At 59.8% G+C, this 12,778-nt stretch overlaps 2 protein-coding genes across 2 annotated transcripts; both read left to right on the top strand.

Moving 5' to 3' along the window:
* Positions 1-800: 800 nt before the first annotated feature.
* LRRC4B (leucine rich repeat containing 4B) lies at positions 801-2,789 on the top strand (the record flags this gene model as incomplete). Its single annotated transcript, XM_057397856.1, has 1 exon — positions 801-2,789. A coding segment is annotated over one exon (1,971 nt), but the record flags the coding sequence as incomplete, so codon positions are not given.
* Positions 2,790-6,578: 3,789 nt separating this feature from the next.
* On the top strand, positions 6,579-12,080 carry ASPDH (aspartate dehydrogenase domain containing; the record flags this gene model as incomplete). The annotated part of the gene is made up of 4 exons (XM_057397855.1): positions 6,579-6,620; positions 7,534-7,611; positions 10,737-10,821; positions 11,938-12,080. Coding segments are annotated over exons 2-4 (260 nt in total), but the record flags the coding sequence as incomplete, so codon positions are not given.
* Between the last annotated feature and the right edge of the window lie 698 nt (positions 12,081-12,778).

Here is a 12,778-nt window from a genome sequence, read left to right as displayed (position 1 = left end):
CCATCTCTCCCCATCACTCATCATTCCCCCCACATCCCCCCTCTTCACTACCCCCCCCATTGCTCCCCATTGCTCCCATTGCTCCCATTACCCCCATTGCTCCCATTACCCCCCATTGCCCCCATTACCCCATTACCCCCATTGCCCCCATTACTCCCATTGCTCCCATTGCCCCCCATTGCCCCTCATTACCCCCATTACCCCCATTGCCCCCATTACTCCTATTGCTCCCATTGCTCCCATTACCCCCATTGCCCCCCATTGCCCCCATTGCCCCCATTGCCCCCCATTACCCCATTACCCCCATTACCCCCATTGCCCCCATTATCCCCATTACCCCCATTGCACCCATTGCCCCCATTGCCCCCCATTACCCCATTACCCCCATTACCCCCCTTACCCCATTGCCCCCCATTACCCCATTGCCCCCATTACCCCCATTGCCCCCCATTACCCCATTACCCCCATTGCCCCCATTGCCCCCATTGCCCCCCATTGCCCCCATTGCCCCCCATTACCCCCATTACCCCCATTGCCCCCATTACTCACTATTACCATCTCTCCCCATCACTCATCGTCCCCCCCCCCTCACTAACCCCCCCCCGACCCTTCCCCATTGCCCCCCCCTTCTTTCTCCTCTCCCCACAGCACCACCCGGGGCCCTGACGCCGGACGATGCCCCTTTGCCCGCAGCCATGGCGGCGCCGGTGCCCGCAGCGATGCCGCCGCCTCCCCCTTCTCCTTCCTCCTCCTCTTCTTCCTCCTTGTTCCTCCTCGTCCTCCTCCTCCTCCTCCTCTTGGTACCGGTGGTGCCGTCGTCGTCGTCATCATCATCATCATCATCATCACCGTCGTCGTCGTCGTCGTCGTCGCCGTCGTGCCCGGCCGCCTGCTCGTGCAGCAACCAAGCGAGCCGCGTGATCTGCACGCGGCGCGAGCTGCTCGAGGTGCCCGCCAGCATCTCGGTCAACACCCGCTACCTGAACCTCCAGGAGAACCACATCCAAGTCATCCGCACCGACACCTTCAAGCACCTGCGCCACTTGGAGATCCTCCAGTTGAGCCGCAACCTGGTGCGCCGCGTCGAGGTGGGCGCCTTCAACGGCCTGCCCAACCTCAACACCTTGGAGCTCTTCGACAACCGCCTCACCACCGTGCCCACGCAGGCCTTCGAGTACCTCTCGAAGCTCCGCGAGCTCTGGCTCCGCAACAACCCCATCGAGAGCATCCCGTCGTACGCCTTCAACCGCGTGCCCTCCTTGCGCCGCCTCGACTTGGGCGAGCTCAAGCGCTTGGAGTACATCTCCGAGGCGGCCTTCGAAGGCTTGGTCAACCTCCGCTACTTGAACTTGGGCATGTGCAACCTCAAGGACATCCCCAACCTCACGGCGTTGGTGCGCTTGGAAGAGCTCGAGCTCTCCGGTAACCGCTTGGGCCGCGTCCGCCCGGGCTCTTTCCAAGGCTTGGGTAGCTTGAGGAAGCTCTGGTTGATGCACGCCCGCGTGGCGGCGGTGGAACGCAACGCCTTCGACGACCTGAAGGCGTTGGAAGAGCTCAACCTGGCGCACAACGAGCTGGCGTCGCTGCCGCACGACCTCTTCGCCCCGTTGCACCGCTTGGAGCGGGTGCACCTGCACCACAACCCTTGGCGTTGCGACTGCGACGTGCTCTGGTTGAGCTGGTGGCTGCGGGAGACGGTGCCGAGCAACACGAGCTGCTGCGCGCGGTGCCACGCGCCGCCGGCGTTGCGGGGCCGTTACTTGGGCGAGTTGGAGCCGGGGCATTTCACGTGTTACGCGCCGGTTATCGTGGAGCCGCCGGCGGACTTGAACGTCACCGAAGGCATGGCGGCCGAGCTCAAGTGCCGGACGGGCACGGCCATGACGTCGGTCAACTGGTTGACGCCCAACGGGACGCTCATGACGCACGGCTCGTACCGCGTGCGCATCTCGGTGCTGCACGACGGCACGCTCAACTTCACCAACGTCACCGTGCAGGACACGGGCCAGTACACCTGCATGGTCACCAACGCCGCCGGCAACACCACGGCCACCGCCACGCTCAACGTCTCGGCCGTCGACGCCGCCGCCGCCGCCGCCGCCGCCGCCGCCGCCGCTACCGGTTATACCTATTTCACCACGGTCACCGTGGAAACCACCGACGCCGGCGGCGAGGAACCGGCGCCGCAGACGCCGCCGGTGCCCACGGTCGGTTGGGAAGCCCCCGGCGGCGGCTCCACGGCCGCTTCGGCCACGCGCGCTACCGGGAAACCCTTCACCGTGCCCATCACCGCCGTTGCGGCAGCCGGCGGCGGTACCGGTACCGGCACCGGTGGCCTCCAAGACCTCGACGACGTCTTGAAGACCACCAAGATCATCATCGGTTGCTTCGTGGCCATCACCTTCATGGCGGCCGTCATGCTGGTGGCCTTCTACAAGCTCCGCAAGCAGCACCAACGCCACAAGCACCGCGGCGGCCCCGCGCGCGCCGTCGAGATCGTCAACGTGGAGGACGAGCTCGGAGGGGGCGGTGGGACCGGTAACGCCGGTAACGCCGGTGGCGGTGGCGTTGGCGGCGGTAGCGGCGGCGGCGGCGTTGGGGACAACCGGTTGGCGTTGCCGGCGTTGGAACGCGACCACCTGGAGCGCTACGCGGCCTTCGCCGCCCATTACGGCAACGCCGGCGGCAAGAGCGCGCTGCTCAACTCCGTGCACGAACCGCTGCTCTTCAAGAGCCCCTCCAAGGAGAACGTGCAGGAGACGCAGATCTGAAGGACAGGCAGCGCCCAGCCCCCCCCCCCCCCCATCCCCCCCCCCCCCCCCCCCCCCCCCCCCCCCCCCCTCTCCCCATGGCCAAAACACGCGAGAAACGCTTCAAAAAACGCTCAAAACGCCCCCCCCCCCACCAGGAACGCTCAGAAACGCCCCGAGATAAAACGGCCCCCTCCCCCCACCCCCTCCCCCTCCCCTCCCCCACCCCCCCCCCCCCCCCCGGCCCCCCCCCGGCCCCCCCGCCCCCTGGAGGATGGGAGGAGAAAGAGGCGCCGGTGGGGGTTGAATGGGGGGGGGGGTGGGGTGGGGGGGGGGGGGGGGGGGGGGGTGCTGATTGGGGGGGGGATGGGGGGGAGGGGCGCTCGGTACGCGGGAAAGGGGGGGGGGGGGGGGGGGGGATGCACGAGGAAGGCATCGAGAGGGGGGACCCGGGGTCGTGCGATGCTGGGGGGAGGGGCGCGAAGGGGACCGGGTGGGGGGAGGGGCGGAGGAATGGGGGGGGGAGGGGAGGGGAAGGTGGGGGAGGGGAAGGGGGGGGGGGGGGGGGGGGGCTTGGGTGCGGCCCAAGGGGATGCGGTAGCACGCGTGGGTCACGTGTGGGTCATGTGTGGGACCCGCCCCAACCACCCCCCACCCCCCCACCCACCCCGCCCCCACCACCACCCCCCCCCCCCCCCCTTCCCCTCCCCCACCCCTGGGGGTTTTTTAAAGCCGCGGCCGAAACTTTCCTATTTTAATAAAAATCCAGCGCGGGTTTGAAAGGCGCCGGGGGGGAGACGGAAGAGAGCGGGGGGGGGGGGAGGGGGCACGTGTGTGATGGGGGAGGGACATGTGACAGGGGTGTGACACGTGATGGGGTGTGACATGTGATGGGGGTGTGACATGTGATGGGTGGGACATGTGATGGGGAGGGACACGTGATGGGGTGTGACATGTGATGGGGGTGTGACACGTGATGGGGTGTGACATGTGATGGGTGTGACGTGATGGGGGTGTGACATGTGATGGGGTGTGACATGTGATGGGTGTGACATGTGATGGGTGTGACATGTGATGGGTGTGACATGTGATGGGTGTGACATGTGATGGGGTGTGACATGTGATGGGTGGGACATGTGATGGGGGAGGGACACGTGACAGGGGTGTGACATGTGATGGGGGAGGGACATGTGACGGGGTGTGACGTGATGGGTGTGACATGTGATGGGGGAGGGACACGTGACATGGGTGTGACGTGATGGGTGTGACATGTGATGGGGTGTGACATGTGATGGGGTGTGACGTGATGGGGGAGGGACATGTGACATGTGTGTGACGTGATGGGTGTGACATGATGGGGGTGTGACGTGATGGGGTGTGACACGTGACGGGGGTGTGACACGTGACGGGGGTGTGACATGTGATGGGGGTGTGACACGTGATGGGGTGTGACATGTGATGGGTGTGACATGTGATGGGTGTGACATGTGATGGGTGTGACATGTGATGGGGTGTGACATGTGATGGGTGTGACGTGATGGGTGTGACATGTGATGGGTGTGACGTGATGGGCGTGACGTGATGGGCGTGTGACATGTGATGGGTGTGACATGTGACGGGTGTGACATGTGATGGGTGTGACATGTGATGGGGTGTGACATGTGATGGGGGTGTGACATGTGATGGGGTGTGACATGTGATGGGGGTGTGACATGTGATGGGTGTGACATGTGATGGGGGTGTGACATGTGATGGGTGTGACATGTGATGGGGGTGTGACATGTGATGGGTGTGACATGTGATGGGGTGTGACATGTGATGGGGGAGGGACATGTGATGGGGTGTGACATGTGATGGGGGTGTGACACGTGATGGGGGTGTGACATGTGATGGGGGTGTGATGTGATGGGGGCATGATGTGATGGGGTGTGACACGTGACGGGGGTGTGACACGTGACGGGGGTGTGACACGTGATGGGGGTGTGACACGTGATGGGGTGTGACATGTGATGGGTGTGACGTGATGGGGGAGGGACACGTGATGGGGTGTGACATGTGATGGGTGTGACATGTGATGGGGGTGTGACGTGATGGGGTGTGACATGTGACAGGGGTGTGACATGTGATGGGTGTGACTGGTGACAGGGGTGTGACGTGACAGGGGTGTGACATGTGATGGGTGTGACATGTGATGGGGGTGTGACATGTGACGGGCTGTGACACGTGACATGGGTGTGACACGTGATGGGGGTGTGACACATGACATGGGTTTGACACGTGACATGGGTGTGACACGTGACGGGGGTGTGACACGTGACGGGGTGTGACATGTGACGGGGGTGTGATGTGACAAGGGATGTGACACGTGACATGGGTGTGACATGTGATGTGTGTGTGACATGTGACAGGGTGTGACATGGGTGTGACACGCACATGACGTGGCTGTGACACATGTGACGTGCGTGACATGTGACATGGGTGTGACACGTGATGTGTGTGTGACATGGGTGGGACACGGGTGTCGTGTGATGTGTGACACATGACGCATGTGACGTGTCTGCCTGAGTGTCACGTGACATGCGTGTACGTGCACGTGACACATATGTGCGTGTGTGATGTGACATGCCTGTGCATGCATGGAACATGTGTGTGAAGTGACGTGTGTGACACGCATGTGTGTGCAGGTGATGTGTGACGTGACACACTAAGAACACACCAAGACCACGCTAAGAACACACTAAGAACAGGCTAAGAACACAGCAAAACCACGCCAAGAACAGGCTAAGAACACATCAAAAACACGCTAAAAACACACCAAGAACACACCAATACGCTAAGAACACACCCAGAACACGCTAAGAACACACCCAGAACACGCTAAGAACACACTAAGAACACGCCAACAACACACGAAGAACACGCTAAGAACACACCATGAACACGCTAAGAACACGCTAAGAACACGCCAAAACCACACCAAGAACACGCTAAGAACACGCCAAAACCATGCTAAGAACACGCTAAGGGCTGCGTGCAAGCCCCTCCCATCCCCCGCGGCTCTCGGTCTCCATGGCAACCCCAGGGGGCGGGGCTCTTCCGCCCCCCCGTCCCCATTGGTTGCTACGGGAACGGGAGGGGTCTCCATGGCAACGGCGCGTGTATCCGGTTGCTCATTAACGGGGGGGGAGGGGAGGGGGGGGGGGGGCAAAGGCCGATCCGAGGGGGCAAGTGTGGGGTAAATGGGGCTGAAGGGGCACTTATGGGGCTGAGGGAGCACTTATGGGGCTGAAGGGGCACTTATGGGGCTGAGGGGGCACTTATGGGGCTGAAGGGGCACTTATGGGGCTGAGGGGGCACTTATGGGGCTGAAGGGGTCACTTATGGGGCTGAAGGGGCACTTATGGGGCTGAGGGAGCACTTATGGGGCTGAAGGGGCACTTATGGGGCTGAGGGGGCACTTATGGGGCTGAAGGGGGCACTTATGGGGCTGAGGGGGCACTTATGGGGCTGAAGGGGCACTTATGGGGCTGAGGGGGCACTTATGGGGCTGAAGGGGCACTTATGGGGCTGAAGGGGCACTTATGGGGCTGAGGGGGCACTTATGGGGCTGAAGGGGCACTTATGGGGCTGAGGGGGCACTTATGGGGCTGAAGGGGGCACTTATGGGGCTGAGGGGGCACTTATGGGGCTGAAGGGGGCACTTATGGGGCTGAGGGGAGCACTTATGGGGCTGAAGGGGCACTTATGGGGCTGAGGGGGCACTTATGGGGCTGAAGGGGCACTTATGGGGCTGAGGGGGCACTTATGGGGCTGAGGGGGCACTTATGGGGCTGAAGGGGCACTTATGGGGCTGAGGGGAGAGAACTGAAGGTAAGAAGGGGCTGTTATGTGGCTAAGGAGGGTGGTTATGGGTCAGAGGGGGCATTTATGGGGCGGGGGGGGGAACTTATGGGGCTGGGAGCGGTTATAGGGCTACGGGGGGGTGGTTATGGGGCTAAAGGGGGCAAGGATGGGGTTAAAAGGGGTATGTATGGGGTTAAGGGAGGCGGTTATGGGTCAGAGGGGGCATTTATGGGGCCGGGAGGGGCACTTATGGGGCTGGGAGCAGTTAAAAGGCTATGCTATGGGGCGGGTGGTTATGGGGCTAATGGGGGCAAGGAGGGGGTTAAAAGGGGCACGCATGGGATTAAGGGGGGCATGAAGCTAATGGGGGGGTAGTTATGGGTCAGAGGGGGCACTTATGGGGCTGAACGGGGTCACTTATGGGGCTGGGAGCAGTTATAGGGCTACAGGGGGGTGGTTATGGGGCTAAAGGGGGCAAGGACGGGGTTAAAAGGGGCACGCATGGGATTAAGGGGGGTATGAAGCTAATGGGGGGGTAGTTATGGGTCAGAGGGGGCACTTATGGGGCTGAACGGGGTCACTTATGGGGCTGGGAGCAGTTATAGGGCTACAGGGGGGTGGTTATGGGGCTAAAGGGGGCAAGGATGGGGTTAAAAGGGGTATGTATGGGGGAAAGGGGGGTGGTTATGGGTCAGAGGGGGCATTTATGGGGCCGGGGGGGGCACTTATGGGGCTGGGAGCAGTTAAAAGGCTATGCTATGGGGCGGGTGGTTATGGGGCTAATGGGGGCAAGGAGGGGGTTAAAAGGGGCACGCATGGGATTAAGGGGGGCATGAAGCTAATGGGGGGGTAGTTATGGGTCAGAGGGGGCACTTATGGGGCGGGGGGGGCACTTATGGGGCTGGAGGGGGTCAGGACCCTGAGCTTTGCCCCCCCCCAGGTCATGGCAGAGCCCCCACGGTGCCGGCGGGTCGGGATCCTGGGCTATGGCCAATTGGGTACTGGGGGCAATTAGGGGGTAATTAGGGATGATGGGGGTAATTAGGAGTTAATTAGGGGTAATTGGGGGCAATTAGGGATGATGGGGGTAATTAGGCGTTAATTAGGGGTAATTGGGGCTATTAGGGGTAATTGGGGGCAATTAGGGATGATGGGGGTAATTAGGCGTCAATTAGGGGTAATTGGGGGCAATTAGGGATGATGGGGGTAATTAGGAATTAATTAGGCGTCAATTAGGGGTTATTGGGGGTAATAGGGGCAATTAGGGATGGTGGGGGTAATTAGGCGTTAATTAGGGATAATTGGGGCAATTAGTGGTAATTGGGGGCAATTAGGGATGATGGGGGTGATTAGGCGTCAATTAGGGGTAATAGGGGCAATTAGGGATGATGGGGGTAATTAGGAATTAATTAGGGGTAATAGGGGCAATTAGGGATGCAATTAGGGATGATGGGGGTAATTAGGCGTCAATTAGGGGTTATTGGGGGTAATAGGAGCAATTAGGGCTATTAGGGATGATTGGGGTAATTGGGGGCAATTAGGGATGATGGGGTAATTGGGAGTTAATTAGGGGTAATTGGGGCTATTGGGAGTAATGTGGGCAATTAGGGATGATGGGGGTAATTAGGAGTTAATTAGGGGTAATTGGGGCGATTAGGGGTAATTGGTGTAATTAGAGGTAATTGGGGGCAATTGGGGATGATGGGGTAATTAGGAGTTAATTAGGGGTGATTGGGGCTATTAGGTGTAATTGGGGCTATTAGGCGTAATGGGGCAAATAGGGTAATTGGGGGCAATTAGGGATGATGGGGTAATTAGGAGTTAATTAGGGTAATTTGGGCTATTGGGGGCAATTGGAGCAATTAGGGGTCAATTAGGAATGATGGGGCAATTAGACGTTAATTAGGGATAATTGGGGCAATTAGGGATAATGGGGATAATTTGGCGTTAATTAGAGGCAATTGGGGTAATTGGGGGCAATAAGGGATGATGAGGGTAATTAGGCGTTAATTATGGGTAATTGGGGTTATTAGGGGTAACTGGGGCTATTAGGGGTAATTGGGGCAATTAGGGGTAATTGGGGGCAACCAGGGATGATGAGGGTAATTAGGCGTTAATTATGGGTAATTGGGGTTATTAGGGGTAACTGGGGCTATTAGGGGTAATTGGGGCAATTAGGGGTAATTGGGGGCAACCAGGGATGATGAGGGTAATTAGGCGTTAATTAGGGGTAATTAGGGATATTATGGGGTAATTAATGGTCATTGGGGTGGTAATTGGGGCCTGTGGGGGGCAATTAAGTGGGGGCCATGGGGGTAATGAAGGGGTAATGATGGGGATGGGGGGGTAATGGGGAGCAATGAAGGGGTAATTACGGTTAATGGGGGTAATTAAGGGCGAATTGGGGTAAGGGGGGGGCTATGGGGTATCTGGGGGGGGCACTTATGGGGTTTTACCCCCCCCCCCCCCCCCCCCCCCCTGAAGGTCCCCCCCCCCACTGTTCCTTGTGGGGCAGCTGGCACCCAATGGGACTCAATGGCACCCAATGGGACCCCCACCCAATGGGGCTGGGGCCCAATGGCGTTGGGGTTGGTGTGGACACAATGGGGGGACGCAATGGAGCCCAATGGCATGGGGTCCCCCAATGGGGCCCAATGGCTGCTGGACCTCAAGGAGCTGCCCCACATGTGAGGGTCACGTCAATGGCACCCAATGGGACGCAATGGGGCCCAATGGCACCCAATGGAACCCAATGGTGCCCAATGGAACCCAATGGCACCCAATGGCATGCAATGCGACCCAATGGCACCCAATGGTGCTCAATGGGACCCAATGGCACCCAATGGCACCCAATGGCATGCAATGGGACCCAATGGCACCCAATGGCACCCAATGGCACCCAATGGGACGCAATGGGACCCAATGGAACCCAATGGTGCCCTATGGCACCCAATGGGATGCAATGGCACCCAATGGCGCCCAGTGGAACCCAATGGGATGCAATGGCACCCAATGGGGCTCAATGGCACCCAATGGTGCCCAATGGGACCCAATGGCAGCCAATGGGACCCAATGGGACCCAATGGAACCCAATGGTGCCCTATGGCACCCAATGGGACCCAATGGAACCCAATGGTGCCCTATGGCACCCAATGGGATGCAATGGTACCCAATGGCGCCCAGTGGAACCCAATGGCACCCAATGGCATGCAATGGGACCCAATGGTGCCCAATGGTGCCCAATGGGACCCAATGGCACCCAATGGGACGCAATGGGACCCAATGGCACCCAATGCAACCCAATGGTGCCCAATGGAACCCAATGGCACCCAATGGCATGCAATGCGACCCAATGGCACCCAATGGTGCCCAATGGGACCCAATGGCACCCAATGGGACGCAATGGGACCCAATGGGATGCAATGGAACCCAACAGTGCCCAATGGCACCCAATGGAACCCAATGGTGCCCTATGGCACCCAATGGGATGCAATGGCACCCAATGGCGCCCAGTGGAACCCAATGGGACGCAATGGGACCCAATGGGGCTCAATGTCACCCAATGGGACCCAATGGCACCCAATGGGACCCAATGGAACCCAATGGGACCCAATGGGACCCAATGGAACCCAATGGTGCCCTATGGCACCCAACGGGACCCAATGGGACCCAATGGTGCCCTATGGCACCCAATGGGATGCAATGGTACCCAATGGCGCCCAGTGGAACCCAATGGGACGCAATGGCACCCAATGGGGCTCAATGGCACCCAATGGGACCCAATGGCACCCAATGGGACCCAATGGAACCCAATGGGACCCAATGGGACCCAATGGAACCCAATGGTGCCCTATGGCACCCAACGGGACCCAATGGGACCCAATGGAACCCAATGGTGCCCTATGGCACCCAATGGGATGCAATGGTACCCAATGGCGCCCAGTGGAACCCAATGGGGCCCAATGGCACCCAATGGAACCCAATGGCACCCAATGGAACCCAATGGGGCCCAATGGCGCCCAATAAGACCCAATGGCACCCAATGGCACGCAATGGGGCCCAATGGCACGCAATGGAACCCAATGGCACCCAATGGAACCCAATGGCACCCCCCATGCCCCACTGCCCCCCATTGCCCCCCAGGGAGGTGGAGCTGGTGGTGGAGGTGGCGCATCCCTGTGTGGTCACGGAGTACGGAGAGGAGATCCTGAGCCGTGCGGACTTCATGGTGGGATATGGGGTGTGGGGTGTGGGGTATATGGGGTGTGGGGTGTGGGGTATGGGGTATATGGGATATGGGATGTGGGGTGTGGGATATATGGGGTATGGGGTGTGGGGTGTGGGGTATATGGGATATGGGATGTGGGGTGTGGGGTGTGGGGTATGGGGTGTATGGGGTGTGCGGTGTACGGGATGTATGGGGTGTGGGGTATGGGGTGTATGGGGTATGGGGTATGGGGTGTGGGGTGTGGGGTATGGGGTATATGGGATATGGGATGTGGGGTGTGGGGTATGGGGTGTATGGGGTATGGGGTATATGCGGTATGGGGTATGGGGTGTGGGGTGTGGGGTCTGGGATATGGGGTATGAGGTATGGGATATGAGATAAGGGGTATAGGATATATGGGGTATAGGATATATGGGGTATGGGGTATAGGATACATGGTATATGGGGTATAGGGTATATGGGGTATATGGCCTATGGGGTGTATGGGCTATGGGGTATATGGGTATGGGGTGTATATAGGGTATATGGGGTATGGGGTATATGGGCTATGGGGTATATAGGTTATAGGGCATACGGGGTATGGGGTATATGGGCTATGGGGTGTATGGGGTATATGGGGTATGGGGTATATGGGCTATGGGGTGTATGGGGTATATGGGCTATGGGGTCTATGGGCTATGCGGTGTATGGGCTATGGGGTCTATGGGCTATGGGGTCTATGGGGTGTATGGGCTATGGGGTGTATGGGGTATATGGACTATGGGGTATATGGGATATATCGGGTATGGTGTATATGGGCTATGGGGTCTATGGGCTATGTGGTCTATGGGCTATGTGGTCTATGGGCTATGTGGTCTATGGGCTATGGGGTCTATGGGGTGTATGGGCTATGGGGTGTATGGTCTATGTGGCCTATGGTCTATGGGGTCTATGGGGTCTATGGGGTCTATGGGGTCTATGGGGTCTATGGGGTCTATGGGCTATGTGGTCTATGGGCTATGGGGTCTATGGGCTATGGGCTCTATGTGGTCTATGTGGTCTATGGGCTCTATGGGCTCTATGGGGCAGAGCACACCCTCTATAGGACGCACGGCCCTGGCTCCCCCCCCCCCCCAGGTGGGCTCCCCCACGGCCCTGAGCGAGGCGGGCGCGGAGCGGCGGCTGCGGGAGGCGGCGGCGCGGGGGGGGCACACGTTGTACGTGCCCAGGGGGGCGATGTGGGGCAGCGAGGACATCGAGAGGATGGACAGGGGGGGGAGGCTGGAGAGGATGGACAGGGGGGGGAGGGGGGATGGAGGGAGGGGGGGTGGCAATGGGGGGCAATGGGGGGGGAATGGGGGGTGGGGGGCAATGGGGGCAATGGGGGCAATGGGTGGCAATGGGGGGCAATGGGGGGCAATGGGTGGCAATGGGTGGCAATGGGTGGCAATGGGGGCAATGGGGGGCAATGGGGGGCAATGGGGGCAATGGGGGGCAATGGGGGGCAATGGGGGGCAATGGGTGGCAATGGGGGGCAATGGGGGGCAATGGGTGGCAATGGGTGGCAATGGGGGGCAATGGGGGCAATGGGTGGCAATGGGTGGCAATGGGTGGCAATGGGGGGCAATGGGGGCAATGGGTGGCAATGGGGGGCAATGGCAATGGGTGGCAATGGGGGCAATGGGTGGCAATGGGTGGCAATGGGTGGCAATGGGTGGCAATGGGGGGCAATGGGGGGCAATGGGGGCAATGGCAATGGGTGGCAATGGGTGGCAATGGGTGGCAATGGGGGGCAATGGGGGGCAATGGGTGGCAATGGGGTGGCAATGGGGGGCAATGGGGGGCAATGGGTGGCAATGGGTGGCAATGGGGGCAAAGACGGGCAATCACTCCAATGGGTGGCAATGGGTGGCAATGGGTGGCAATGGGTGGCAATGGGGGCAATGGGGGCAATGGGGGGCAATGGGGGGCAATGGGT

This window comes from Pezoporus wallicus, unplaced genomic scaffold, assembly GCF_028554395.1.
Source record: "Pezoporus wallicus isolate ANWC-B61680 ecotype Strahan unplaced genomic scaffold, APGP_CSIRO_Pwel_v1 contig_12527, whole genome shotgun sequence".
NCBI classification, from domain to species: domain Eukaryota; kingdom Metazoa; phylum Chordata; class Aves; order Psittaciformes; family Psittacidae; genus Pezoporus; species Pezoporus wallicus.
The sequence above is the reverse complement of the archived record's forward strand: the minus strand, read 5'-3'. Positions and strand labels throughout refer to the sequence as shown.